The 27,840-nt window shown below is 35.4% G+C and overlaps 2 protein-coding genes across 5 annotated transcripts in view; one reads left to right on the top strand and one right to left on the bottom strand.

Annotated features, from left to right (window-relative positions):
- LOC115876796 (E3 ubiquitin-protein ligase HUWE1) overlaps positions 1-27,181 on the top strand; it is a 40,208-nt gene extending 13,027 nt beyond the window's left edge. The window contains exons 1-35 of one of the 4 annotated variants that reach the window (XM_030892738.1): positions 9,892-10,174; positions 10,730-11,024; positions 11,316-11,555; positions 11,613-11,882; positions 11,935-12,206; positions 12,293-12,905; positions 12,964-13,266; positions 13,332-13,550; positions 13,744-14,355; positions 14,416-14,845; positions 14,899-15,032; positions 15,093-15,398; positions 15,455-16,234; positions 16,671-18,881; positions 18,938-19,108; positions 19,167-19,430; positions 19,486-19,654; positions 19,720-19,734; positions 19,795-19,962; positions 20,021-20,165; positions 20,220-20,734; positions 20,797-20,931; positions 20,993-21,073; positions 21,562-21,802; positions 21,865-22,178; positions 22,233-22,645; positions 22,701-22,967; positions 23,051-23,278; positions 23,335-24,439; positions 24,492-25,145; positions 25,206-25,394; positions 25,455-25,776; positions 25,837-26,002; positions 26,059-26,249; positions 26,893-27,181. In XM_030892738.1, the coding sequence (XP_030748598.1) occupies positions 10,764-11,024; positions 11,316-11,555; positions 11,613-11,882; positions 11,935-12,206; positions 12,293-12,905; positions 12,964-13,266; positions 13,332-13,550; positions 13,744-14,355; positions 14,416-14,845; positions 14,899-15,032; positions 15,093-15,398; positions 15,455-16,234; positions 16,671-18,881; positions 18,938-19,108; positions 19,167-19,430; positions 19,486-19,654; positions 19,720-19,734; positions 19,795-19,962; positions 20,021-20,165; positions 20,220-20,734; positions 20,797-20,931; positions 20,993-21,073; positions 21,562-21,802; positions 21,865-22,178; positions 22,233-22,645; positions 22,701-22,967; positions 23,051-23,278; positions 23,335-24,439; positions 24,492-25,145; positions 25,206-25,394; positions 25,455-25,776; positions 25,837-26,002; positions 26,059-26,249; positions 26,893-26,995 (12,507 nt within the window). In that variant the 5' untranslated portion in view covers positions 9,892-10,174; positions 10,730-10,763 and the 3' untranslated portion in view covers positions 26,996-27,181. Of the gene's footprint in view, positions 1-9,891; positions 10,175-10,306; positions 10,498-10,729; positions 11,025-11,315; positions 11,556-11,612; positions 11,883-11,934; positions 12,207-12,292; positions 12,906-12,963; positions 13,267-13,331; positions 13,551-13,743; positions 14,356-14,415; positions 14,846-14,898; positions 15,033-15,092; positions 15,399-15,454; positions 16,235-16,670; positions 18,882-18,937; positions 19,109-19,166; positions 19,431-19,485; positions 19,661-19,719; positions 19,735-19,794; positions 19,963-20,020; positions 20,166-20,219; positions 20,735-20,796; positions 20,932-20,992; positions 21,074-21,561; positions 21,803-21,864; positions 22,179-22,232; positions 22,646-22,700; positions 22,968-23,050; positions 23,279-23,334; positions 24,440-24,491; positions 25,146-25,205; positions 25,395-25,454; positions 25,777-25,836; positions 26,003-26,058; positions 26,250-26,892 lie in introns of those variants that run through there. The other 3 variants (XM_030892740.1, XM_030892739.1, XM_030892741.1) reach the window with 3 other exon arrangements.
- LOC115876800 lies at positions 1,256-9,406 on the bottom strand. The gene is made up of 6 exons (XM_030892752.1): positions 8,890-9,406; positions 3,688-3,964; positions 3,396-3,629; positions 1,954-3,341; positions 1,534-1,892; positions 1,256-1,470 (listed from the first exon to the last, which is right to left on the bottom strand). The coding sequence occupies exons 2-6, from the start codon at positions 3,934-3,936 to the stop codon at positions 1,331-1,333; spliced, it is 2,370 nt and encodes a 789-aa protein (XP_030748612.1). The 5' UTR covers positions 3,937-3,964; positions 8,890-9,406; the 3' UTR covers positions 1,256-1,330.
- Positions 27,182-27,840: the final 659 nt, after the last annotated feature.

Raw genomic sequence — 27,840 nt, forward strand, 5'->3', positions numbered from 1 at the left:
ATTTTTTACGCGTAAAAAACTATTTGTTACATGTAAAAATCTATTTTTTACGCGTTAGAAAATATTCCTTTAATTTATTACTTTTTTGCCATTTCAAACTCTACTTTTTCAAACCATTCCTTCAAATTTTTGAATTTAATAGAATCTTCCTAAACAGTAGATGTTCTTTATAAAACTATTTTTAGATAATACCCTAAAATGAAAAAAAATGCATACTATTTAGTTTATTTTTATTTTATTATTAAATATAACGTGCGCCTATGACGGGGTCTCATCTTAGAAAACGCTAAAGACGTCACAGAAAACAAACTGATTTGTTTTCATTTGCGTTTTTTGCGAGACACGCCGAACGTTACACGCTTTTGGTGTGGCCACTCCTATATAATCCTGTTATTTTGTTTTAGTCACTAAAGACGCTTCACGCTAAAAACGCTTTCTGTGTGGCCGTGGGCTAAGGCTTAGCCCGATCCTGTCGTGTTAAGCTATACCCAAAAATCCAAACGCACGTGATTTGGTTAAGGCTTGATTAAGGTTTGCAGAGCTTAAGCATTTGCCAGAAAATAGCGAGCAATTTGTTACAAAACCATATAAATTATATATCACTGTAATCACAAAACTTCAACCTATTTCCGTATTGTAACGGAATTTTAAATTATGTCTTTATTTTCGAGAAAATTTAGTCCAAACATAAGGAATATGTTGTTGATATTTGACCATCAAAATATTAAAAATAAAGACGTTGTCTAAAAATGTGCTACAATACGGATATAGTATAGTCCTTTATCTTTAATTTCCTTCTTCATTTGTGTAAAAATACCTAGCCAGTTTTACATAAAACGTTAAATGCCGTACGCTTAAATGGACTCTTAAGTACTTATAATACAGCCTTGGTAATTGACAAAGGGGGAAATATGGCTGTCTGTGATTTGTCTGGAGTGAATTCATGAACAGTGTCTGTAATAGAGCAGACTTACTTTCCTTTTCTTAAAAAAATTATATTGTATTAATTTCTATATTTTCTTGTCTTGAAAATTTTGAAAATAAAATAATTACTAGGTGCTAAATCCGGTGGTATTTTGCTATATGTACTCATAATACAGCCCTCGTAATTGACAAGAAATTTAACATGGCCGCTTGTCACTGTCTAGAGGAATTTCATGAACGATCGATGACTAAAATGGAGCAAACTTGAAATAATAATGTGATTTTGTGGCCAGTTTACTGTACATAGGTTTTGAAAAATTGAAACGCAAAGTTTATATAACAATTAGGTACATATTTATTAAACATTTTACACTGGGAAAAGAAATGTTAATTAAATGTCAGTAATTTAAAATCTCGTAATGGGTGAATATTTGTTATGAAACATTTGGGTCGAATTATTTTGGGAGTCCTCCGAATGATTGCTGGACATAGATTTCATTCCATATGCGAAATCTTTCCTGTAGTTGCCGTTTCCAAAATTCGACCCTGCAAATGGATGTTGTTCAAGCGACATATAGATTATTTATTAAACTTTATTGATTTTGTTACCTTTGGCTTTAGGCATATTGCAAGTCACTTCCGGATGTATAGTAGTGGGTTTAAAATACCGAAAGTCTGAAGTGAACTTCGAGTGGCCTCTATATTCTTTATAATCCCTTTGAGCTTGCCTGTACTCCGACAGTTCTCTTGTCACGTGAAGCGTCATTTTACTCTCGGATGTTTCGTTTTTTCTTATCATCAGGTCCTGAGATTTTGGAGGTTGTGGGGAAGAGGAAGTGGACGATGATAGGGCACCATCAGGCTCCTGTCTTTCTTCTGTTTTTATTGTAATATCTGGTGGTAAACTTGTCCATTGATGATCATCCATTGCATATAGTCGAAGTTGCTGCCGAATATTAGCCTTCTCTCTATAAAAAATAAATTTTTAGTTCCTCAGAATGGCATTAAAAAAGTTATATATAAACTTACTTTGCTCTTTTCCTCTGGAATTCCTCTTCAACCCTTTGCATGGCTTCCAGTTCTTTGATACGCTGCTTTTCTTTTTTCTCAGCCTCTTTAGATAACTTCTCCGCCATCCTCCTTCTCTCTATTTGCCTTACCGTGCTCTGAAAGGTGAACTTTTTAGGTTTCTTGGATCTGTCTTCAGTAGACCACAAGAAGTCTAAGTCACTTTTTGGGTCTCTTAATGATTCTGGTACCCTAAGTTCTTCGCAGGATTTCGAAAATACTGATAAAGGGTACTTTTCTTCCACCGGTGACTCTCTAGGTGTAGTATTAGGTAAATACATGAGCCTAGAAGTTGAGGAAGTGTGAGGAAAGGAAGCTTCAGGTATGTCAGAAGAATTTTCGTTTAGAGAATTCGGCGCGGATCGGCTGAAAAACCAATTAGAGTCTTCTGGACTGACAGGGGGTTTCTTTTCTTGTTCTTTCTTATTGGATAACGTGCTTAGAACTCCCGATACAGATCTTTTTAGTCTCCTAAGGCTACTAACGCCGTTTCTGGAGGATCCCATAGCGGCAAAACTGGCAAGCTGATTGTCTCGTGGAAGGGATAAGCTGAAAACGTGAGGTCTCGGTCTGCTATGTCTGGGAGTCTCTCTTCTGGTGTCTTCCAAGCTTGAATCATCTCCTAGGTCTTGTTGTGGCGTCCATGACAAAGGCGGAGGAGCTCTTGCATCGTCTGAAATCCCAGAATCGTGAGACCGCGAATCTAACAGTCTCCAGGCTGCTGCTGGTGAGAATCGCGGGACTTCTGGGGGTTTTCGAGGCAGGACAGGTCGTAAACGTAGCGCAATAGCAGGATTCTCGTCGTCATCTTCTATTGGACAGTTGCTGGATATTTCTGAGTCTTCATGGTCCATTCCAAAATAGAAAGCCCTGGGTTTTGGCGGTTCTGGTACTCCTAAGACCGGGGATGTTTCAGGGGTGGACGATTCCTTACCGGAAGGCTCACCACGGGTACATCGTTCTTCTGATTCGTGAACACGGTTTGAAAGAGGTCCTTCCGGAATACCGAAAATATTTTCATTTTCCTGGAATCCTTCCTCGACTTCTCTACTTGTTTTTGTAACTCTCAGTCGATCGGTGGCTTCTCTAAGCTCCTTCTGAAACTCATCCGACTCAGCGATGTTGAATTCCGGTAGAGACAGTCTATTGGGCCGTAGGTTTCCTACATTCTTTTCTTGAGCGAGTATTTTTTCTTCTACCACATCAGGAGTGGACTCTGTTTGATCTGAACGAACGATCAGTTGACTAGATTCTTTTTTAGTTTCCGCTCTTGTTTTGAACAAGCGCGTTTTCCTTGTGACGTAGTCGTCATTGTAGGACTCTGACCAGTCTCCTGATCGATGCCCTTGCTGAAAAATCGTAGAAAATTAATTTAATAATCCAGAAAAACAGGAATAACTTACCGGTTGTCTACAAGGAGGCGCGGGTGCTTTATATTTCTTTTTGGACTTTCTTTCTTTCATTTCTTTTTCAGGCGGTTGTAGACGTAGGTCTGGCTCGGACTTGAAAGACTTGACTTGAGACTTGAAGGATCTTTGGTTAGTGGCATTTTGACGGTTTTGATAAGGGTTACTCGTTCTCAGGCCGGTTTTGTGAAAGGAATATCTTTGTGCGGGCAAATAGTGTCTTGATTCCGGCTGTAATTTAAGAAACAATTCTATTAAAAGTGTTAGAAGTTTTAGAAATGTATTTTACGCTTCTCAAAGGGCTTTGATGCCTTCCACTGAGCGTGCCTCCTGACTGCAGGATTTCCCCGTTGTCCGTGGAACGCAGGTTTTGCCGGGAGCCTTGTTCGGGAAGGACCTTGTGCTGAAGATGAGCTCCAGGTTTGGGGTAGGATCGAGGCCAAGGCTCTGTGTCGCTTTTAGCACTCGCTTCTGACCTTAACGAAGTGTTAAACCGCGCCGTGCTAATCTGACCCGTTTGACTGTTTATATTACCCATTACCTATACGATTTCGTTGAGACATAGTCTGAAATGCGAGATGAAAAGATTATTATAGTAAACTTGTCAGGCGCGTAAGGAAATTATCGACCTCTATCATTAATAAATATTTGCCTACATATTTCTTCAAATTGAATTACTGTAAAATATACACGGATTATGTATCCGTGTCACACAAACATAAGACTGTTTTCTATTAGTTCCGTTTTAACGAAATCTTTTTTATTTATTTTGGGAAAATGTCCGATCAAGAGCACATCAGCTTTTTAAGTTGAACTGTTCTACAGGGTCCTGCAATAATGCGTCGGGTATCTGTAGCTCCTAGAATAAAAAAATTGGGAATTTTGTTTAAGTGCAGACCTAAAATACGATGTATTTCCGGAAAATATTTTAACTTCTACAGGGTGGCTCAAAAAGCGTGAGAGGATCGGGACTGAATTGACTTCTTTTAAATGGAACACCCTGTATACTATTGCATCTTTGGCTTTCTTTCAGATCACTTTACATAATCCTAAGATATGAGTAAATATATTTCGATAGTTTCAGAGATATTAATAAATAAATAAAAAAAATTGAGCCACCTTGTAGAAGTTAAAATATTTTCATGAACAAAATTCCCAAGTTTTTCTTCTAGGAGCTACAGATGTCCGGACGCACTATTGCCGGACCCTGTAGAGTAATTTCATGGTATTTTATTGTTCTGGCTAATCTAACAAATTTCATATTAATATATTATAGATTACAGCAAGAATATTACTTAATTTTTTCTATATATGACTCATTTTTTTAGTTTTACTTTAATTTCAGCACACATATCATTACAACAATAGGAAGTTTTCTTTACATAACTTCCTTACTACTCAAGGACATATGGTTCTTATTTAAATACATATCCTTTGGTGCTTTCAACCTACCATCATTGTTAGACGTCTTTTAATATACAGAGGGTTATTAAAAATATCTCTTCTATTTTCTCTGCTGCCTTTCCTTTAGTTTTACGATATGTTTTTAATTAGTTATTCAAATGACATAATAAAATATCGTGGAAGAAAAAGTAATAAAAATACATTCAACTAAGTAATCGAAACATTAACAAACTTATACGGCAAATCAGTGAAAGTGTTTATTTATATTCTTTGATTGGTTTTTTCCCTGTCTACATTTTCTCTTGAAATTCTATTGGAACAAACCATAGATAGGTATGTCGGTACGAATTGTAGTACTTTTCATTTTTTTCCAAGTCAATCGCTCCATAACGATTACTTAGCAAAATATACTCAGGTTGTTGACTTTATTTGAACAGGTAATCATTATTAAAATACTTTGATTTGCTGTTTTGCATATTCAGTTCGATGTTTACCTCTAAATAAGATATGATCGTACATAAGTAAATTTGAACAGCCCAATAGATCCATATTGTCAAGTCAGCATTGTCCTGATAAGTTGACTGTATATTTTTTTCTATATTAATCCAACTCTTGCATTGAAACAATTCTATCATAGTACATTGATAACGTAGCAAGCAATAAATTTGATTATTAAAATTATTATCCTAGCGCAGTGATAGGGTTGCTAATAAATTCAAACCGATTGAAGTTATCTTTGATTTATTATTTCTCATATATAATTTTATTTTGAAATTATTCAACGCAAGAGAAATCTATTATGGATGTTAGAGGAAATTATTACTTCACGTTCTCACAGTTGCTTTATTTTGTTTTCCGCCTGTCAATACTCTTTTATATACTCATTTAATTGTTTCTGATAAAATCTATAATAACACACAAAAGAATTTTTATAAAAACCCCAATTTAACAAAAACAAAATCGAATTAGCCCTTCTAGAATATTTAATTTGCTTTTAGAATAATTGCTCTAGCTAATTGCATCAAATATTCATTACATGTTCAAGGAAATTGCTTATAGAAAACGGTCTCTTTTTATTAGTTTATTGAAAGATTTATAGGAAATTCTAGTAATTAAATACTCATCAGTATAAATATCAATTTTGAAATTAATGTAGATTATAATTTAATTATATTAAATCGATTTAGCGGTTAAGATTTTTTTTTGTTTTATCCTTTTATTTAACAAAAATATTTAATAATAATTGTGTCTCGTCTTCCTAACTAAAGCAGACTTTTTTAACCTAGAAAAACGGAAAAAAATGATCAAATCATTAAAAGTTATTTGTTGATTTGTTAACGACTTCATAACTATCAGAGTGTAAAAAGCAGTTTAGACAGTTACTAAAAAAAGAAGTGAATTTTTAAATTATTATGGTTACAAGTGCTAAACAAACCGATTTAACTGTTCGCGATAATTTAAGTCAAACAAACCCGTTAAATTTCATCTAGCATCTCCGAAATATTCCTCATTAACACTCTGGGACATTATTTAATAATCACTTTTTGATGGTTCAATAACAAAAACTTGTTACGTAGTTTCAAATAACGCACCTGGGCGTTTAAGTTATTTAAAAAACAGTTTTCTCCAAATTATATATTTGACAGTAATCAATATGCTAAATTATACTTGAATTTTTATGAAATACTAAATTAATAACTTCGAAAGGAAATTTATGTAAAAATATAGCCAGTTAGATAATTTGTTTTCTCTAGAATCTGTGTCCGATAAAAGTATAATAAATTTAATAAGATTTCAATCAGTCTTAATTCAAAGTGATTGTTTTAATGTCAAACTAGATATATATCTTTTCGACAAGCTAACAATAATCTTTATATTTATGTCTTTCTGTTTCTATTATTTATTTATTTCTTAAAATATGATGCGGTTTATTTAGAAGAAAGCAGGCATAACTTTCTCAGCTTATTTATTTATGATTTAAAGAAAATGCTCAAGGACAATAGTTATTTTTTCTCATTTTAATTAAATTCGCTTCGGATTGTTTCCAGTAAGATTCGAGTTGGTTTGTGGATATTTCTGAATATCTAATCCTTATAATTAATTAAAATAATGATCTGCTTGTTGAAATTTCAAATTTCTAGTCCAGCCATGTTCGGCATTCCCTCGTCCAATAACAAAAAGGTCTAATTAATACATTTCCAATGGCTAATTAGATTTTTTTAAGCGGGTTACGTACTTATATGAATACACACATCGCATAAGTATTCTGAGACAAAATACAAAAGGAACTTTCTCATAAGGCGTGGCTCATGTCGGTATCGACTATAAAACAGAATGAAAGTGACCACCCATTGAAAAATGCAAATCGGAAATGTATAACTCAAAGATGCTGCAAAATGCCGTTCCCAAAACACCTGCCAGATAGCCCTCGAGAGATTCTTTCATTTTCACTTTTTTATATACTCCTCACCTTATCTTGGTGTTGAGTAAGAAATATTTGATACTATCTTATGTAACAAGATTTTTATTTGAATATTTATTTGTTTTTACATTGAATATTATAACTCTTTAGAATAAAAATCTATGATGATATCCTGCTTGTATTTGGATCTATTTTGTAATAAAATTGATTTTTATCAAAACATATCCGCGCATTGAAAGTCTGAAAAAATACATGCCAGGCTGTGTTTCAAAAGTTTGTGATTTACATATCATTACAATGGGAACCTTTCATTTGGCAGTGCGGATTTCACAACTAAAAGAGTATTGTTAAAACTGAATAGAAAATTTAACAATCTTTTAAGAGAAAATGATCCGGTAGGTATTTTAAATTAGGATGCAATTTTATATGCAACCTGCATTGAAATATATATTCTATCAAAAATTGCTGATTACTTTTTGTGGAACTTTAAAAAAGTACAGGATGTTTCAAAAAAGGTGTGCCATCTCTCGTGGTTAGATTCCTCACGTAAAAATAAGATTTATTTTTTATATCAACATTTCCGATTCTGCTTTGTTTCGTAGATACAGGGAGTTAAAAGTTTACTTCTTTTTTTCGACTTATTATAATTTTCATCCTAGTGCTTTTAGCGATTGGAATGAAATTTTGACATTGATTCCCCATCAAAAAATATGAAAAAAAGTTTCTATAAACATGGGTGCGGAAATGTTAAAACAAAAAAAACTTTTAAAAAATAGGTCTTTAGTAATTATCATAAATATCATTATATAATTTTTGGGGAATTTGTTTTGTAGGGACACCAGTGTTATAAATTTTAACAAAATTTAATAATAAATTAGATCAAATAAATACTTTATTAATTTGATTTTTATTTTAATTTTATTAATTGTGATCCAGGAGATCAAAATGGAGAAAATATAAAGATACGACTTTTAATCGACCTTAAACACTTTTACCCTCAACATTTCATCCCAATCGCAAAAATCACTAGGAAGAAAATTATAATAAATCGAAAAAAATTAAGACTTTAATCCTCTGTCGCCATGAAACAAAGCAAAATCTCGGAACTATGTTGATATAAAAAATAAATCTTATTTTTACGAGAGGAAGTTTCCCGCGAGAGATTGTACATGTTTTTTGAAACACTCTGTATACAGTGTTATTTTTGGTGTTAATAGACATCGAAACTCTGCTAAATAATTATTTTTCTTATTAATTTATTGATTTATCAGTTTAATTTTCTTTCTCTAGAATTGATCTGAAAACCTTTCAGACATCAAGTAAAAAATATTTTAATTACATACACAGAACTAGTACAGCTTTTTTAGCTTATGATTAAAAAAGTTTTATATAAGTTATGTTATGTCATATATGTATTACATTCCTGTGGTATAGTCGAGCTTTTATGCTTTTTTTATTTTCTAAACACTCAAGAAATTAAAGTATACAGAATTATAATTTTGTTTGCAGAAATAATAAGTGAAAGAACTAATAGAAAGCCATTCGCTTATTCTAACGAATCGTTTTTTGGTTAAATTATCACTGGTTTGTTAAGAAACATTTGCGTATATTGTCGATAACATTAGAGAAAAATTATAAACAATAGGAGAAGATGTCAAAACTTACATGCAAAGAAGATCATTTGTAGCGTTTGTAGTCCTTTCAGTCTTTTTGTCACCCGCAGAACTAAATTAAGTGGATGTTGTGTTTGAGAAAATTTAGCGCTATTAACAATGTAACGCACCACGAAAAGAAAGAAACAGGTACACTGACACTGGCATGTTAAAATTTGACGTTACGTATACCCAGGTACGACTTTCACTATGCACTTCACTTCAGTACTGCCTGTGTCTACAGTTAAAAAGTACAGAACTAGCGGTATCCAATTTACCTAGAGGGGAATTCTTTTACCTAGGCTCATTGAAAAGTACCCGCATCTTTGCAGCATCAGCACCGCGTGCTTCTAGCATACCAGGTTACTTGAAACTATCTCTGCCCACATTCTTTTGCTGCCACCGGTCACCGGTTTATCTAGGAGCTCTTGCCTTCGGCATTCCTTATTTGATAAACGCGCTCGAAAAATACAAAATCCTTACAATAACATTACCATTTGTTCACCTTGCACTTGTTTTATTGAGGTCCTACTTAAGAAAAATTCATTTAATGGTCAATGAGTTGTCCGCAAAGGTAATTCCAATTTATAGTTCTGTTTTCTGACCTTATCTGGCAGTTTTTTTTATTATTTCGTTTCGACTCACCGGTTTGAATATAATAATATAAGTAAGTTGTTGTTATTCACATTTTATTTTGTTTAGTTTATTTATATTTACAGTTATGTTACTATGTAGTAATTTATTATTAATAAATACAATTATTTATTTGAAATTAGTTTTTATTTAAATTATTTCATTTTAAATAGGAAGACTGCTGTGGCGACATCTTTGTTTATTTAAATAAAGGCTATGAAAAACTATAAATTTCAATTACAGTTTTCTATATGCGTCATCTGTGATTTGTGCTTTGGACATTTTTTATTTACAGGTTTCTGTAAAGTTTGTTTTTAGTTCGAAAATCTAGAATTTTGAAATTCATGACAGACCTTGAACTCACGTTGTCAGAAAATCTTGAGAAACGTCAAATTCGTCAAAGTTTTTGTGTACTAAAGTACATATAAAAAGTTCTTAATAATTGTATAAAAAATAATTTAAAATCATGGCTATATTTTAGTTTTAAATCAGTAGTGAAAATTGCAGAACCATTCTTGAACTTATATGAAAAGTTTGCTGCTTCGAAAACAGTTATATAAACCACCAGTCAGGGAACCTTATTTTGTCCTCAAAATTTAGTTAATGGAAGAAGATAATTAACCCATCGTTGATACCAATTAAAAACTAGGAATAGGATTTTCAAGGTACATAACGACGTAGTCATTTTGTGCAGTGAAAAAGTACCTTTTTCTTGGAAAAGTGTTTGTGATTGATATTTTGTTTTGTCATTTCGATTCAATATGGCCGATAGCGTACGTATTAAATTGTGCAATTTTTAACAGTTATCGTCCGTGAAAACACACTTCTAGCGTTATTTTATCAAAATTTCGCTTCAAAAAATAGCTGCCATCCATCTGAAACTTTGCATTATCAATCTCATTAAAATTGCTGAGTAATTGTGAGAGCAGTCATTATGTGCCATTTCAATCCCCAAATAAAACCAACGGAAATTTGTTCAATAACAAAGGTAAAGTGCGTTTTATCAGAAGTGCTTTCGGATATGTGCATTTCATTATTTATATCCTTTTTTATTAATAGCATTTTTTGTGTCAGGTTTTTTTTTGTTTATACTAGCTTTTCTTTTTCTTGGATTCAATTTGTGAGTGGCTATCTTTGTCAGATGATCACAATCAGCTGATACAATAATTTAATAAACAACAAACTGACCTAATAAGGTTCCTTTGTCTCTATCTTTTCAGAAATAAAATGATGTGGAAGTGATCTTTTATCAACATGAAAATAGACAGATCGCGGGTGCGTAAGAGCACCTCCGAGGTGCCAGCTGAGTGCCAGCAGCTTATTGAAAGACTTCAACAATGTTCAAGAACTGAACTTCTCGAGGAACTATCGAAAATTAATTCGTGGACTTTTGGAAAATGTGAGCTGCTCCATTGGGCGCAAGTGTTGGATATATTCGATGCTATTCTGGGTGAGGCTGCTGAGAAGAATGAAGACAATAAATGGGCTCTGAAATGTGATAGTTTTATTGAAAAGGTATGTACAGAACAATGTTTTTGTGTACATAAAGTGTTTAGTAAACTGGAAAGACTATTTTCTTAGATATCTTTAAGTTAAATTTTGGCTCTTGGCCTACCTAATGTAATAAAAATTTTAATACAAATCCAACTTTACGTGCTCTGGCTGGCAAAGTACCAAGAATTAACTTTGATACATTTTACTTTATTTTCCAAAATTAATAAGTTTCTTTCTATATTTATTTTTAGTCATTCTTCAATTGATAAACAATGTAAATACTATAAAAAAATTCTTTTAATTATTTTTCAGGACAAAGAAGTATTAATATGTATTCTGAGGTTTACAAGTTTACTAATAGAGCACTCATTTTCCCGGCACTTGTACAACTCTATGGAACATCTGTTAGTTTTGTTAACTTCCAATGATATGAACGTTGTTCTAGAAGTACTAAATTTGTTGTACATGTTTTCTAAACGTAGCAATTTTATCACGCGACTTAAGACTGAAGAAAAAGAATGCCTTTTATCTCGTTTACAATACTTGGCAGAGGTAAAACGATTTTTTTGATTTTAGATAAATATATTTCATCAAAAAAATTATTTATAGAATTGGGGTGGAAAAGAAAATGGTTTTGGTCTAGCAGATTGTTGTGACCAATTTAAGAGCATCCCAAGTTCCGCAACAACTTTACATGTAGAATTTCACAGGGAGGATTCCAAGGCTCATAAAAAAGATTCAGCAGAAAGCAACTCAAAAGGAACTAAACAGAACCTTCATATTATCCATATAGAGCACATTGACAAATTAGCATCTAAAACCCCTGCAGAGATCATGAAATCACTCATTAGTCTATATTATGTCCCACCTGAAAAAGAGGTAAATATATAATGTATGGAGTAAATATACTTTTTTAATAATTTTATTCTAGATGTGGCTTTTCACTCATGTCAGATTAGCAACTCATTTTGCTGATTATGATAAAAGACTTAAGTGTGTCCAGGCAAGATTACAAGCTCTCTCAGTCTTGGTGTACTCCAATGCTATTCAAGATTTACCATCAAATTTGTTGTATAATGGAATCCTAGAGGAGTTGGTTGAAGTTGTTGAGCTTCAGGATTCACAGTTGACTGATATTAGATGCGCTGCTTTAAGGACCTTAACAGCAATCATCCATTTGGACAGAAATACTCAATTTCCAAAGTAAGTTTTTTTTATATTTTTTTATTGTTTAGATAAAAAAAGTTCAGGTCTTTGAATTATTTTTGATTAAATTTTATAAATTACAGTAGAAGATCTGGATCAAGGTTAAACAATATAATAGATGTAACTGGAGCTAGTCAGTACCATGGTTTTCTACCAGTTTTAGTCAGGAACTGTATTTCATCACTAACTAGTCAAAAAGAAAATGAAGATAATATCCTAGAGAAAACAAAGCCCGAAGATGACATTCTAAAACCAGCGGATTCAGAAGAAAGTGAGATTACCAATGGTCCAGATGTTCATTCCAGTGAAGAAGAAAATCCTAATGAAGGTGGCCCAGCTGTTCTGTCCAATGAAGAAGAAAAACCTAATGAAAATCTAGAAACCCAGAGTAAACAAGAAACTAATGAGGAAAAAAGGTCAGAAGAATCAAATGAAAAGGATGAACCCATCAAGGAACAAGAACCTGCTGAAGAATCACAACCGCAAACCGATTTGGAGGAGGCTGAAAATGCTTTGAAAGCCATGACAGTCTCTGATCCAGCTAAATTTCCAGTCAGCCTAACAACAGCTTTGTTTTCTTTTTTATATCATCTTGCTAGTTATGATGAAGGTGGCGAAGCCCTGGTATCATGTGGTATGATGGAATCTCTACTTCAAGTCATTAATTGGCAAGGATCTGAACTTGATCATATAACAGTAAGATTTATTTTTATTTGTAAATTAATACTGAGTTGTTATTGTCAAATATTTTTAGTTTGTGACAAGAGCTGTAAGAGTTATAGATCTAATAACGAATATCGATATGCAAGCCTTCCAAAATCACGCAGGTTTGCATAGTTTTATTAATCGTTTGGATGTGGAAGTGAATTTCTGTAAGAAAGATCAACTTTATGAAGTAAAATTTAACAGTTTTGAAGATGCTTCTGCCCAAAACTCTAATGAAGAATCAAATTCTCTTGATCTTGAATATATCGCATCAAATTCGGGAAAAAGTTGCCTGCCACAACGCGCGGCTTTATTAAAATCAATGTTAAACTTCTTAAAGAAGGCTTTTCAGGCAAGGAAAAATTAAATTTTAACATAAACATTTAGTGCTAATATATATATTTTTTTGTGTTACAGAATTCAGCATTTTCAGAAAGCATCCGTCATCTAATGGAAGGTCCTCTACCTACAGCATTAAAAAATATTATAGCTAATGCAGAATATTATGGTCCTTCATTATTTTTATTGGCTACAGATGTAGTTACAGTTTACGTGTATCAAGAACCAGCCTTGCTTTCAGCTTTGCAAGATAATGGACTTACCAGCGTTGTTCTTCACTCCTTGTTAGTTAAAGAGGTAGGAATTATAACCCACATTTTAAACGTTTGTTAATCTGATTTTATAAATAAACATTTGGATGATACACAAATAAAAGTATTATTTTTTTTTTCTTTAAATTTTGGTAATCTTGTAGACAAATTTTAACTGATTATTTTTTTTTATAAAATAAAGATTATACAAGGTTTGTCATCAGATTCTTTTATTCTAGGTCCCTGCAACTCGCGAAGTCCTTGGTTCTCTGCCAAACGTATTTAGTGCGCTATGTCTCAATGCTCGCGGTTTGGAATCTTTTGCAAAACACAAACCCTTTAACAAACTGTTCCACATACTATTATCACCGACATATTTAACAGCCATGCGCAGGAGAAGAAGTTCCGAACCGACCGCTGACACGGCCTGCAACCTAGGAAGCGCTATGGACGAGCTAATGAGACACCAACCTAGTTTACGTCAAGACGCCACTCTAGCCATCATATGCATATTGGAAGAGTTAGTTTTCTTGGGATCCGATCCAAACTACGTTTGCTGGAGACCTCACGGTCGTACCGAACCTGTTGGTACCACTGCTGGTAGAGCACCAGCCACTGAAGGTTCTTCAGATGAAGAAGAGGAAGATGAAGATGAAACTTCGACCAGCTCTCAGAACGCCAACGCGCAGTCGCAGAATGACAGCACCAGCGGTGGTAACCAACAAAATAGTTCAGGAAATGAAAGACAGCCCATTGCTCTAGTTGATTATGTTCTTAACGCCATGAAATTCATCGACGCTATCTTGAGCAACAATTCCACTGACGATCACTGTCGGGAATTTGTTGAGAAAGTATGTTTTCTAAAAAAAATAACAAATATATTATACTTTATTTTTTATTTTTATTTTTAGGGTGGTTTAAGACCACTCCTGCGTCTTTTAGGCCTGCCAAACCTTCCAGCTGATTGCCCAGCTACAAATCCAGCTCAAGCTGTCGCTACAGTTTGTAAAAGCATTCTAAACCTAGCTCAAGAGCCATTTTTATTTCAAGAAGGGCTTCGTCAACTTAATGGAGTCTTGGATAGATTAAAACCTCTCTGCGCTCCAATGGAGGAGAGCAAAACTTCAATGGGAGGCTCCAGACTGCTCATGGAACTTGCCAGCACTTCTGACGCATCAGCTGCGTTCAGTTCTGCGCAGGCGACGCCTTTGCTCCATGCCATGGGAGCTGCGCATGGTTATGTACTTATGTTTGTCCACGTTTGCCGGACTGGTCAGACTGAAATACGCAGTTTGTCGCTGCAGCATTGGGGCTCAGATGAAGGAGCTAAAGTTCTCAAAGGTCTTATTCATTTAAAAAAATAAATAATGTGTAACTTCTTTTTGCTATTACAGGATTAGCAGATTTATATACAGCATTAGTGTGGGAGAGTACTCTTTTACTTGCTTATTGCAGCGATGATTTGATACCATCTGAGTGTGATTTTACGCGTGAAAGCATTGAGAAATTAAATCAGTTCTTTGACAGGGTAGGAAAACATAAAAATTTGTTCTGAATAGTAGTTATAATTATATTAATATTTGTTTAGTGTGAGACAACTCAAAATGTAGGAGCAGACACTGCAACAGCCTCTACATCCACCTCAACCTCGACCATAGACCCTCTCTCTGCTACCAACCCTATTATGGATGTTGATGCAGCAGAACAAACAAAGCCTGACAGTAGAAATTTGAAGTACATCAAGCCACTTTTAGGCGCTTCATCTCGCTTAGGACGAGCCTTGGCTGAACTATTTGGCCTCTTAGTTAAACTCTGTGTTGGCTCGCCTGTTCGACAGCGACGCGGTCAGAATATTATAGCTGCCCTTCCTACTCCTACACCTCAAGCTAGAAAGGTACATTCAAAATTCCCCCAAAAAAATATAATTCATATTATTAATTTATGTAATAGGTCGCACGAGCTTTAAACACATTATTAGCCAAAGGATTAGATTGTGATTCCCTCCCACCGTGCCCAACACCGAAATGTCGCCTGACTTTCCTCATTTGCAGCGTCGGCTTCACTAGCCCTATGCTTTTCGACGAACGACGTTATCCTTACTACTTAATGCTAAAAAAATTCGTCAACATGGGCGGCCAAGCGATTTTTTTCAAGACCTTCAGATGGGCATTACAGGGCATTGACGAAAGTACTGGCTCTGAAATCACCTTCCCAGAAGGTACCTTAGGGTTTCTTGATGCCTGGCTCACACTTTTAGAAAAAATGGTCAATCCCAAAGCTATTTTAGAGAGTCCTCACGTCATTTCGACAAGGGCGAACGCTTCGTATAATTTCGACCCTTTAAAGTATTTGATACAGATTCACAGGCTGGCGTTTGACAGTATAGAAAGATTGTGGAAAAATATACCAGTAACTTGCTATGGAAATCGCATTACCGAGACGATTTTGACGATATTGAGGCATATATATTGGGGAGAGAAAATTATAAAGGAGAAATTGAAACAGGAAGAGTCAAAGACAGATCAGGCAGCTTCTAGTAATGGCGGAGCGGTGAGAGATAATGATGATAATTTGAGGCAGTTGGTGGACATGGGATTTTCGCGCGAGCATGCCATAGAAGCGCTACTGCATTCTAGTACTTTAGAGCAAGCCACGGATTATTTATTGACTCACCCACCTCAGGCAAGGGCCTCCACCTCAACAGTAGATCCTGAAGGAGAAGATGATCAGGTACGCTTGTTAATTTACAATATTTTTTTTTATTTCTATGTGTACTTTACTTTCTTGTACCACTTAAATATGGTTAATTAAAAAAAAACGTCAATTTTATTTAAAAGCTTTTTCTGAATTTAGGGACTATTATTTTTTGTTGGAATTTATCTGCAGGGTGGCCAAAAAGTTCACAACAAATGAGAAAATATTTTTTTATTATTGATTTATTGAAAACAAATTTATGCAGCATGCAATTACTTTAATTCAGCATGCCCAATAACTAAGGAACATAATTTTAACATAGATATGTCATAGCGGGAAATTACAAATAATTGTAATGGTATTGCGAACTTTTTGGAACACCTTGTGTGTGAAAATTAAATAAAGACTGTTATGTGTTTTGATCACTCGTTTTTTATAATGTTCTATTGTCTATTTTTTGTTTTATTTAAAGGTTCTCCAAGCTATTGCAATATCTTTGGGTTGTAATAGTAACAGTAATTTAGACAGTCCCCACGCTACTATGGAAGAATTAAAAAATTTGCTCGATGAGTTTACAGAAAACGCTCTTAAAACGTGTTTGGAACTTCTGAATAAAATGCCAGAGCTTGTACACAAAACGTGCGAGCTTCTTGTAACCATTATGAAAAGAAACGGAAAAGTATATAGAGACAACCTGCTAGATTCTTTAGTAAAAACGATTATTTCGAACGCGACACATATGGAAAGTTCGGTAGTACAGAAAGAGACTAAACAAGATAACGGAACTGAAAATGACTCATCCAAACGCTTAGCGAACTACACGCATCTATTTATTTTGTTTTATGAAGTTTCATATTACTACGAGATGAAGATACCTTTTATGACCATTTACGGCACTCCTCTTCTTGAATTAATTACCAAATTGATCAAGCAAGCTGAAACAGCGATGCACAGAGATTTTGAAGCGATGCATAAAAATTTTGAAGCGGCCTCTACTTTTCTTACAAGGCCTTCCTTCAGGTTACTTAGTGATTGCTTACAAGTCCCCAAATGGTTAGCTCAGGCTTTATTATTGATAGATACTTACGGCAAAGTAGCCAACAGGACGGATCGCAAGAATAAGATGCATATTAGCACTAATAGAGTTTGGCGTTGGTACGATTTAGTCACTGGAAGATGGTCACACTATACCCCTGCTAATAACAGAATCATTAACGAGGCTTATTGGGCTGGCGATCAAAGTGTCAGAGTGACTTGTGGAAGGAAAAGATACACCGTCACGTTTCCGAATATGCTTCAGATGAACGACGAAACGGGAAACAACAGACCTATAGCTATGACTTTGCTTACTTCGACACACCCGAGTTGTCTTAACATTAACGAAGATCCGCCAGAAGATCCTATGTTTATTGAACTCACAGCAAAGGAAAGGGCCCGTTGTATTCCTGTTCCTCCTTTGTCCAAAGCCCAAAAGAAGCATATCTTGGAAGCTTGCGTTAGTCTTTTGCATCTGCCATTGGAACGCGATCTCTTGCAATCTATTATGCAGGTCTGCGTGAGGTTCACTCGAGATTTTGAAATGGCGAAGGTGTTTGTAAATGCCGGAGGTATTAAATGCCTTTTGAATACCAGACACATAGACGATTTCATTGGATTCGCTGTTCTCGCCACTATTTTAATTCGACATGCTTTGGAGGAACCAAATACTCTATCTTATGCTATGGAAAAGGTTATTAGGGGAAGGACTTTAAGTACTATTCCCCCTCCTTACAGAGATCTGGTACATTTGTTGAGGCAGTTAGGAGCTGCGATAACCAGAGATCCAGATGTATTTTTCCAAATTGCAAATAACATACTAAGAGTCGATATTTCATCTTATAAACCTGGAGAGGCTCTTGACGCAGCGTTTCCCCTTCGGGTTGAGCCGACAAACCGTACTAAAGCTCCTCCTTTAGAAGATAGCGTTTCAATTCAAGTAGTCTACGATTTACTAGATGCTTTGTTAAGACCTCTGGCCGAGAAAAAAGAAGAGAACGCTTCTGATTCAAAAAAACTGGAAGCTAGTGGGGAAGGAACCTCTAAAGATGCTTCTTCTAAAGATCAACGCAAAGAAAATTCCGTGGTTAAGGATACCTCAAAGCCGGGCCCGTCGAAATCCGGTTCGAAAGATGGAGCTTCTACGTCAAGTAGCGATAAAAAGAAAGATAATAATAAAGGTACGTCCACAGATAAGAAGGAAGAAAATGCAACTCAAAAATTAATGTTGCCTAAATCAGTCATCCTGAAAATCCTAGCAGACGCAGTGGTTTCTTACGGACCTATTGCAAAGCTGGTGACAGAATATACTTACAAAGCCAACTGTAGCCCGTTCATAAAAGAAGACACGTCGGCTCTGGCATTTATTTTGGACAAGATTCTTCCTGAGACTGAAGGAATCTCCGATTCAGATTGTTCGGCAATGTGCAGAATGTTGATTGCCGCTTTATCTTCGGCAAATCATTCTCCGAATGCTCAGCTTACTTTAGTCACTGAAGTAAAAACGGCACTGGCAAGGGCACTAGCTTTATCAGAGTCTTCAGAAAAACACGGTCAGATTCAACATATTTGTGGAATTATTTCGACCATGATCGATAATTGTCCAAGTGGGCGAGTAATGAACGTGGTTCCAAATCACATTATTAAGGTAAGTTAAATATATTTATTTATCCCCTCACGTGTTGTAATAAACTAATATTTTAGATAATGATTCGTCGAGGGTTATTTAATGATTTAGCCAAAATTACGCACTACCTTGACTTATCTTCGCCACATACGTCCTTCACTGCCAATGCAGCCTTAAAACCTTTAGAATCTCTTTCAAGAACTATCAATCAACCAGGTCCAAACACAACTACAGCCAAAGGCCGCAAGGTACGTGTATCATTTGTAATTAAATCTTTTATATATTCTTTGAATTACCAACATCCAGCCAAGTACAACAGGCAATGAAGATTCAGCTGCTGGTTCCACAGCCGCTGCAGAACCCACCAGATTAGATGAAGAAGATGCTGAAAACGTTGAAGACGCTCAGTCAGAATCGGCAACCGAGCGAAATGAAAATGAAGGCGAAGGTGATCGCTTGGAAGAAATAATGGAGCATATTTTAGAAGGTGGTACTGAAGGAACAAGAAACGCCTCTATGGAGCTTGAAGATGATGGGCCTTTGAGTTATGACCCAGAAAGAGATGCAACGGTATTTTTCGTATTTTATTTTTGTATTCTTAAAGCAAAATATTTTGGTATTTTAGGAAGAATTAATGAGTACAGATTCTGGCGAGTCCGATTCCAACCCTTCAGATCAAGCGGAAGATGAAGGAAACAATGACGAAGATGGCGATGAAGATAATATTGATGATAATGAAGATAACGAGGATAACAATTATGAAGATGAGGAAAATAATGAAGGAGAACGCAGAGGTAGAGGTGAGATTTTTTTATTAAATTTATTATTAATTTAACTTTTGTCGGTTTCATGCACTCAGGACGCCGATTGAGAGGTCAGCATAAAATTATTTAATTTTCAGAGTTTCTTATATACGTGTATTATTTATTTTTAGATTCTGAATTGCTTGAAGAGACTTCTGGGCTATTCAGAGTAGCTACTAATGATAGAGAAGAAGACGTTTTAATGATTCACTATGAAGGTGATAATGATATACCTCGAGTTAGATGGACTGAAAACGGATTATCAATTCCTATGCTAGACGACAATTCTGGAGATCAGGGTAATATTTAAAAAAAATACATGGCGTATACATTAATATTTTGAATTTTTTTATCTAGTTATCATGCATCCTCTTTTATTATCAAGACATGGAAATGACTCGACTCAGGCCACCGTTTCTAGAACTCAGCGTGCAAATCGCGCTAGGCGGTATCAATATTTATTTAATCCAAGAAACCCTAACCCTCCTGTGATATTACAAAGGTAAAAACTTCCTCATATTCTAAACCCCTTAAGTATTACTAATGATTTATTTAGGTTGTTGGGCACTCATGATCCACACACCATGGCGAATATGATGACAGCTAACAATATATTGACTGGTCCAGCTGATATAACCCGTGAACAAGCCAGGGTGGTGATCATGGATAATTTAGGACTTATTCCTCCCAGTGAAGAACAGATAGACTTTGTAGACCAGTCTGGCTATTTGTTCGGACCCAGTTTAGCCGCAACTTTAAGCCACGTACCTCCTGTGGTCCATTGGTGGAATATGGAATCGAAATTGCTAGATTTGGAGTCGGTTTTTGATTGTACCTCTTGGATTTGTAACAGATTGATGCCCAAACTGTTGAAATACAGAAACGAGGAATTGAAAGCGAAGAGAACTAAGGAGGAAGAGGAGAAGGCTAGGAAGAGGAAAGCTAGAACGACTGCGGAGAATGCCGAAGCTAAAACGGAGAAATGGCAAGATGCGAAGGACGATGAAGAAGACGGTCAAGTCCTGCTTTTTAATTATGGAGATGAGAGCGAAGCTGACCAAAATAGTACAGGTAATATTTTAAAAAAGAATAGCGATGTTTAAATATTTCTGCTCTTTTTTGTATGTTTTTAGATCAAGCAGAAAATCGTCAGACAGAAGGTCAAGAAAACAATACTTCTACAGAGCCAGCTCCAGTGAATGATGCTCAAAATTTGTTAATGAGTTTTCGCAGCGATTCTAGTTCTGGAGACAGTGCTTCTATTAGAGGTAAGTCTTTATGTCAAATTTAAATTTGTAAGATTATTTATATATTTTTTTTGTACTTCAGAAAGGGATAGTAACGAAGATAGGACAGAGGATTCAGTGGTGGCTGTAGCGGACGTATTAGTAGAGCGAAACAATCGCGAAGGTAAGCTTTTAAAAATATTTGTAAATATGTAAGAGTTTCTATTTGTCACGATTAAAACAGATGATGATTCAGAAGAAGATATTGATATTGTTTCCGCCTTAAGTACAATTTTTCGCATGCCATTTACCCTCTTAGGAAGCTTTAACGTAGCAGGTAAATTTGGTATAATTTTTATTATATTTGTTTTAACATATTTTGGTCAATAATAGATCTGGTTGAAGTTGATATCGATATTGATGCGAGGGCATCAGACATTGATAGTCCTATGGAAGGTAAACCCTTTTTAAAATCGACAAAAATGACAAGAATTACTTTAAGAAATTCTTAACTTCTCGGCTTAATATCATGCGACGATTCCCTCTATTAGTTTTTGAAATGTCTATGCTTGGTCTTCTAGTATTTTTTTTGTATGCGCTTATTATATAATAGGTTTGTTAGCTTTCGATGGTGCTGAGCTTAATTGCATTTTTTATTGAACTTTTTAAAAGATATTGACGGCGTACCACTCGAGGCCTCAGAGAACGACTCCAACGATGAAACCCGTGCAGAAAATAACGTCCAAAACGAAATAGTCTTGTCACCTTTACAATTAAGTTTTCTACGCAATGAGAACTCCAACTCGCAAAGCTTATCTGAAGAAGCAACTCATAATGCTTCAGTTCAAACACTTACAGGAGAACCTATAGAAAGAAGCGAGGGAAGCAATAGTCGTCCGGATTCTGAAGTCAGGTGGGTATCATGAATTTTGGGGTACGAGACCGAGAGAAACTAATTTACAATTATAATTCCAGCGAATCTTCTAATCCATTTGACACATCGAGCTTAGCATCGTCAACTAGGCTTCTGTTTTCTAGCGGAAGTCTAGCAGACAATGAAGAAAACGAGAGCGAACTACGTGGCTTTAGTGACAGCGGAGGAGTGTCCTTGGATGCAATATTCGAAGAAGCAATGAATCAGCATATTGAAGGCTTATCTAACGAAACTGTACGCGTTCCTGCTGAAGGCGCTTCTAGCAGTAGTTCATCTGAACAACCTAGCCAAGCAGAGGAAAGGGTCTCCAGCATTATAAGTGGAGATCTTTCTCTTGGTGCCATCTCATTGTCAGGTATATATTATTTAAATTTACATGATTTGAAGACTGATTTTTGATTTTTTTAAGACACTCCAAGAGATTCTGAAGAGGCGAGAAACGATGCACCCACCGGTGCCGGTCCAAGCAATGCTCCAGACGATGAGGATATTCCTGAAGGAGTTGATCCGTCCTTCCTAGAAGCTTTACCTCCGGAGATAAGGAGAGAAGTGTTAGAACAACACCGCATTTTATGCTTGCAACAGCGTTTGGCAGCTCGTGCGACTGAAGTAACGACTGCCAGCGAAAGCTCGAACGCCAACGAGGGTCCTCAGGAAGTGAGTCCCGAATTTTTAGCAGCCTTACCTCCAGCTTTACAAGAAGAAGTCCTTACTCAACAAAGACTGGAGCAACAAAGACAAGCAGCTGCCAGAGCGCCTCCCAACGAACCTGTTGACGCACAAGCATTTTTCCAAACTCTACAACCCTCTTTGAGAACTATGGTAATTTTTTTTTGTTTTAACTCATATCATACAACTAAACATGCTTTTTCTTCAGATATTATCAGACATGGAGGATTCCCAGATGTCAGCTCTACCCCCTGAGCTAGCGGCAGAAGCTCAGAACCTCAGACGCGATTGGTACGCTCGAAATAGACAACTAGCACAAGAAAGATTCGTGCAAAGCAACTTGCCAGCCATAATAAGACACACCAGAGGCCGTCAAGCTCATAGACCTCTCACCTTTCAAAGAGGTGGATGGAGTCCATGGGGCAGAAGCTTTATGTCCACCCATGTGCGTAGCGTTAATTCGCAGGTGAATTCGGTTAGTACACTTTTTTTTATTACTTATTTATTCTTTTTTTTATTTGTATGGTGTGTCAATAAAAATAGCTTTATTTTATTTAGATGAGAATTCGCGGACGTCAACTTCTGGACCACGACGGTATCGCTTGTTTATTGATACTACTCTTCACCGACGATCCGCATTTAAACAAATTACGACTGCATAGAGTGATTAGGAACTTATGTTACCATGCTGCTACTCGCGAATGGATTATTAACGCCCTACTCGCCATTATTGATAAGAGCGTCCACACAGAACCTGACGACATATATGTAAAACCTACTAGAAAGGTAGTTTTTATTGGAAAACATTAAATTCGTTTAATTTCTTTTTTTTTTAATTTTAGACTCCACGAGCAGGACCTTTAACTAGCAAACTACAAACAGACGCAAGACACCTTAACACCAGCGGTCATTGGTTGACTATTCGCATGGAAGCTGCTCTAGGCTGTGCAGCAAACGTATTTTTAGTCAATAAAGGTCCTGGCAAGAAAGCTGAGAGATTAAGCGGGAATAACGCTATAGGCATCCACCTACAAGCTGTTCCAGTTGTTTGTCGCAATACTCTGGATCTATTCACTGCTCTGGCTAAAGCTTTCCCGTCCTGTCTTCTCCCTACCAAGCTTTTCCGTGAAGAAGTTCTTGAACGACCTGCTATACCGCCAGTGAAGTTAAGTGCACCAGGCCAACCGGATTTCTGGGACGTTTTGTTGAAACTAGATTCAGCTGGAGCAAAGAAAGGAAAAAGTATCGCCAAGTCTTCTTCGTCCGCCGCCGCTAACGACGCTGAGGCTTCCTCATTTGAAGATACTGTCTTTGGACGGTTGCTGAATATGCTAGAGTCTCCAGTAGTATACCGCAACACACAGCTGACAGATAATCTCTTAAAGCTTCTGTCAGTTACTACTTCTGGCATGTCCGAATTAGCTAAGTCACATAGATTAAGAAAAGGAAGTGGGAATAATCAAAACAATGACCTCACAAGCAATCCTCCAATAAAGGCCCTTTCTTTGGCTGTGAACGTGATTATTTATAAGAACTGTTCAGAAGAAGGTTTAGAATTCACGACGAACTTGTTACTTAATCTAGCCAGTGCCTCTTCGGAAATGAGTCTTCTTATATTGAATTTATTGTTAAACGGAGCCGTGGAAATTGGCGTGGTTTTAGATGAACAAATACAGGATATGTTGATGGATGTACAAGATTACAATTACTTTAGGAAGAAGAAGCAAGACGAAAACGCACCTTCTACTTCGAAGGGTGTTATTTATAATAGGTTTACCAATGAACAAGTTGTTATTACTGCGTCTTCGAAGATAAAAACGGCTTGTGAACTTCAGCTTCCTTCCATGGTACCATTAACCTCCAAGTCCTCAGGGCAAATATTTTTCCTTAGAGTACTTAGAGTTATTGTTCAGATTAGAAACTCTATAAAGAACAACATGAAAAGAAGTAAGTTTAAAATTATCTCTAGAACAAAATATCCTACATTTTTTTTTTTCAGCTAATGCCGACTATGAACTACTAGCTTTAAGTGAACAGCTTAGTACTTTAGAGCATCTTTGGGAAACCTTAAGTCGTTGTCTGACTGAATTAGAGGATGCTCCCGACCACCATGCGGTCTTAGTTCTTCAGCCGACAGTAGAAGCATTCTTCCTTGTCCACTCGCCTCAGCAGGGAGCCTTCAGTTATAAAGGATCTGAAGAAGAGGAAGAAGAACGACCGCAAGGAGCTAGTGAGAGCACCAGCACCAACAACAGACCACCTACCGAAAATGCTGCTCCTGAAGAGCCACGTACCAGCTTCGATTTTGAGCATAGACAGGCTGAGCTCACTAGTCGTAGCGTTACAGCCGAACAACAGAAGTTTTTGAGTTTTGCCGAGACGCATCGCACGGTACTTAACCAGATTTTAAGACAGAGTACCGCACATCTAGCTGATGGACCGTTTGCTGTTTTGGTCGATCACACCAGAATTCTCGATTTTGATATTAAAAGACGGTATTTCCGAACTGAGCTCGAACGTATGGATCATGGTATTCGCAGGGAAGAGACTGCTGTACATGTTAGAAGAAGTAACGTGTTTGAGGATTCCTTTAGAGAATTGTTCAGACGCGCCCCAGAGGAATGGAAAAATCGATTCTACATCGTTTTTGAAGGTAATTGTATATTTCTTAATTTTCATTTACTTTTTTCTTTATTAAATAATTTTATTTCAGATGAGGAAGGTCAAGATGCAGGAGGTCTTTTGAGGGAGTGGTACGTGATCATCTCTCGTGATATTTTTAACCCTATGTACGCATTGTTCACTGTTTCTCCTGGTGACAGAGTTACTTACATGATAAATTCCGCTAGCCATTATAATTCAAACCATCTCTGCTATTACAAATTTGTAGGAAGAGTTATAGGTAAATATTCTTCAGGTCAAATTATAAAATAATATTAACTATTTTCTTTCCTTTTTATAGCTAAGGCGATCTACGATAATAAACTACTAGAATGCTATTTCACTAGGTCTTTCTATAAACACATCTTGGGCATCCCTGTCAAGTATACAGACATGGAAAGCGAAGATTACAGTTTTTATCGCGGTTTAGTCTATCTGATGGAAAACAACATCAACAATCTAGGTTTGGATTTAACCTTCAGCACGGAAATAAGCGAGTTTGGCGTTACAGAAACTAGGGACTTGATTCCTAATGGCCGACATATCCCAGTAACAGAAGAAAATAAGATGGAATATGTCAGACTTGTCTGTCAGATGAAGATGACTGGTGCTATTAAACAACAGTGAGTTGTACTTTTTAATTCTTGTGTATAACATTCTTTGATCGTATGTTTTAATTCCAGGTTAACGGCATTCTTAGAAGGCTTTTATGATATTATTCCTATGCGTTTAATATCAATTTTCAATGAGCAAGAACTGGAACTACTCATATCTGGATTACCCAATATTGACATAGATGATCTTAAGTCTAATACCGAATATCATAAATACCAATCCAACTCTCTACAGGTAAACAGAAATGGCATTTGTTTTTCTGAGGAAATCTTACACTTTATTTTTTATAGATTCAATGGTTCTGGCGTGCTTTGAGGTCATTTGATCAAGCTGACCGTGCCAAATTCTTACAGTTTGTCACTGGAACTTCCAAAGTGCCTCTTCAAGGATTTGGTGCTCTTGAGGGGATGAACGGCGTTCAAAAGTTTCAAATTCATAGAGATGACCGTTCTACCGATCGTTTACCTTCCGCACATACTTGGTAATTTTTATTGCAGTAAACAATTTAACATCTGCTATATATCTATTTAGAAGTCATTAAAAATTCTTTGGGCAATATAAAATTTTAAGGAAATTTCTTTCACAAGTTGAAATATAATTTATTAAAATCGTTTTCAATAATTTTAAGTCATAAACCATAAAATTGTTATTGCCCTATATATCGTTTTGAAAATGCTCTGTTTTTGGTTTGAGATTTTCATCCTATCTTTTATATTGGTGGATTTGCCGTTTAATTTGTAATTCAGAAATACCATAATATTCAGTGTGACTCACAAATGTACAGAAAATTTAATCTAAAAAGGTCGTATTTTAAAAATCACTTAGTATAGAATACAATATGGTATTTTTGGAATGAAAATTTAATGGCATATTCACCGAGCTAATAAAATATATATCATTCCATTTAAAAATCAAGTTAGTTTGAGATTATGTTTGAATCACCCTGTATATTGACAGAAATATTTAAAGTATGCATTACCATGTATATTTAAACAAAAAGATGGATTGCCAGATCTCGAATCAAAAATTTTATATAGAGCTTTTTAGTAACATCAGCAACCAGTAATACACGAAACCATTTTATAAATTTGGATGTATTCTAATGAGTTGTATTTCTTTTACAGCTTTAATCAATTGGATCTTCCAGTATACGAGACGTACGATAAACTGAAGGCATACTTGCTGAAGGCTATTCATGAATGTTCTGAAGGTTTTGGCTTTGCTTAAATAATACTTTAAATGTTAAGACTGATGTGTTTGTTTATACCTATTTCTATAGTATAGTCTTGAGTGTATATAAAAATATCTCTTCAAGATACCCCGAGCCTTCAGCAGTCTTGCAGAGATAAATTATGTTAATAATTATATGTTAGTTTGTACAGAAACATTACAAACTGTATATTCGCTAATAGAGATTTAAAGCCAATTTTCGAAAAAAAAAATACTTTAATTATGTATTTAATACAAATTTGTTTTAAGTGGATTGCAGTTTGTTGCTTGTACATTTATTAAGATTGCAAGTGTATTTTTGTAAAGGGCCCTTAAGGCAAACGAGTGTGATAAAATGAATTCTATTTTACTGTAATTATTTTTTTTAGTATTTCTTAGGGTTACTTCAATTTTAAATTGTTTCTTTTTCTACTGATTATCTAATTTTACCTGCAAAGGGTTGACTAAACTTTACATTTTTGTGATTACAGTTTCTCTATATAATTATTTTTTTCTAATATTACATATGTAATTGTACTTGTAAAAAAGCTCTATTACACCTGTATCATTCAATTTAAATAAATATTTACGTTTCAAATATTTATTGTTTCCTTAACCTCCAGATTATCAACTCCCTTAATATCAATATTTTAATTCCAAACTGCGGATTCCATATATAAAACAATACCATTAAGAATAACTTTTAGTCCTCCACATTTTGGAATTTAAATGTTTTGTGACCACTCTGTATAGGAAAAATGTATATATACTATATCGTAAACTAAATTGAGTAATCTGTATAAAACAATACCATGTTTCTTAAGAATAATTTTTGGTCTTTTAATGGTAACACTTGATAGGAT

Source organism: Sitophilus oryzae, unplaced genomic scaffold (genome assembly GCF_002938485.1).
Source record: "Sitophilus oryzae breed Bouriz unplaced genomic scaffold, Soryzae_2.0 scaffold_1440_pilon_pilon, whole genome shotgun sequence".
Taxonomy (NCBI): domain Eukaryota; kingdom Metazoa; phylum Arthropoda; class Insecta; order Coleoptera; family Curculionidae; genus Sitophilus; species Sitophilus oryzae.

Bases quoted from the DNA above. Each gene is read 5' to 3' on its own strand.
- LOC115876800 (XM_030892752.1), bottom strand. From the start codon at position 3,936: ATGGGTAATATAAACAGTCAAACGGGTCAGATTAGCACGGCGCGGTTT. The intron at 1,893-1,953 runs GTAAGTTTATAT...TATTTTTTATAG, and splicing joins TTCCAGAGGAAAAGAGCAAA to AGAGAAGGCTAATATTCGGC. The intron at 1,471-1,533 runs GTAACAAAATCA...ATCCATTTGCAG, and splicing joins CAATATGCCTAAAGCCAAAG to GGTCGAATTTTGGAAACGGC.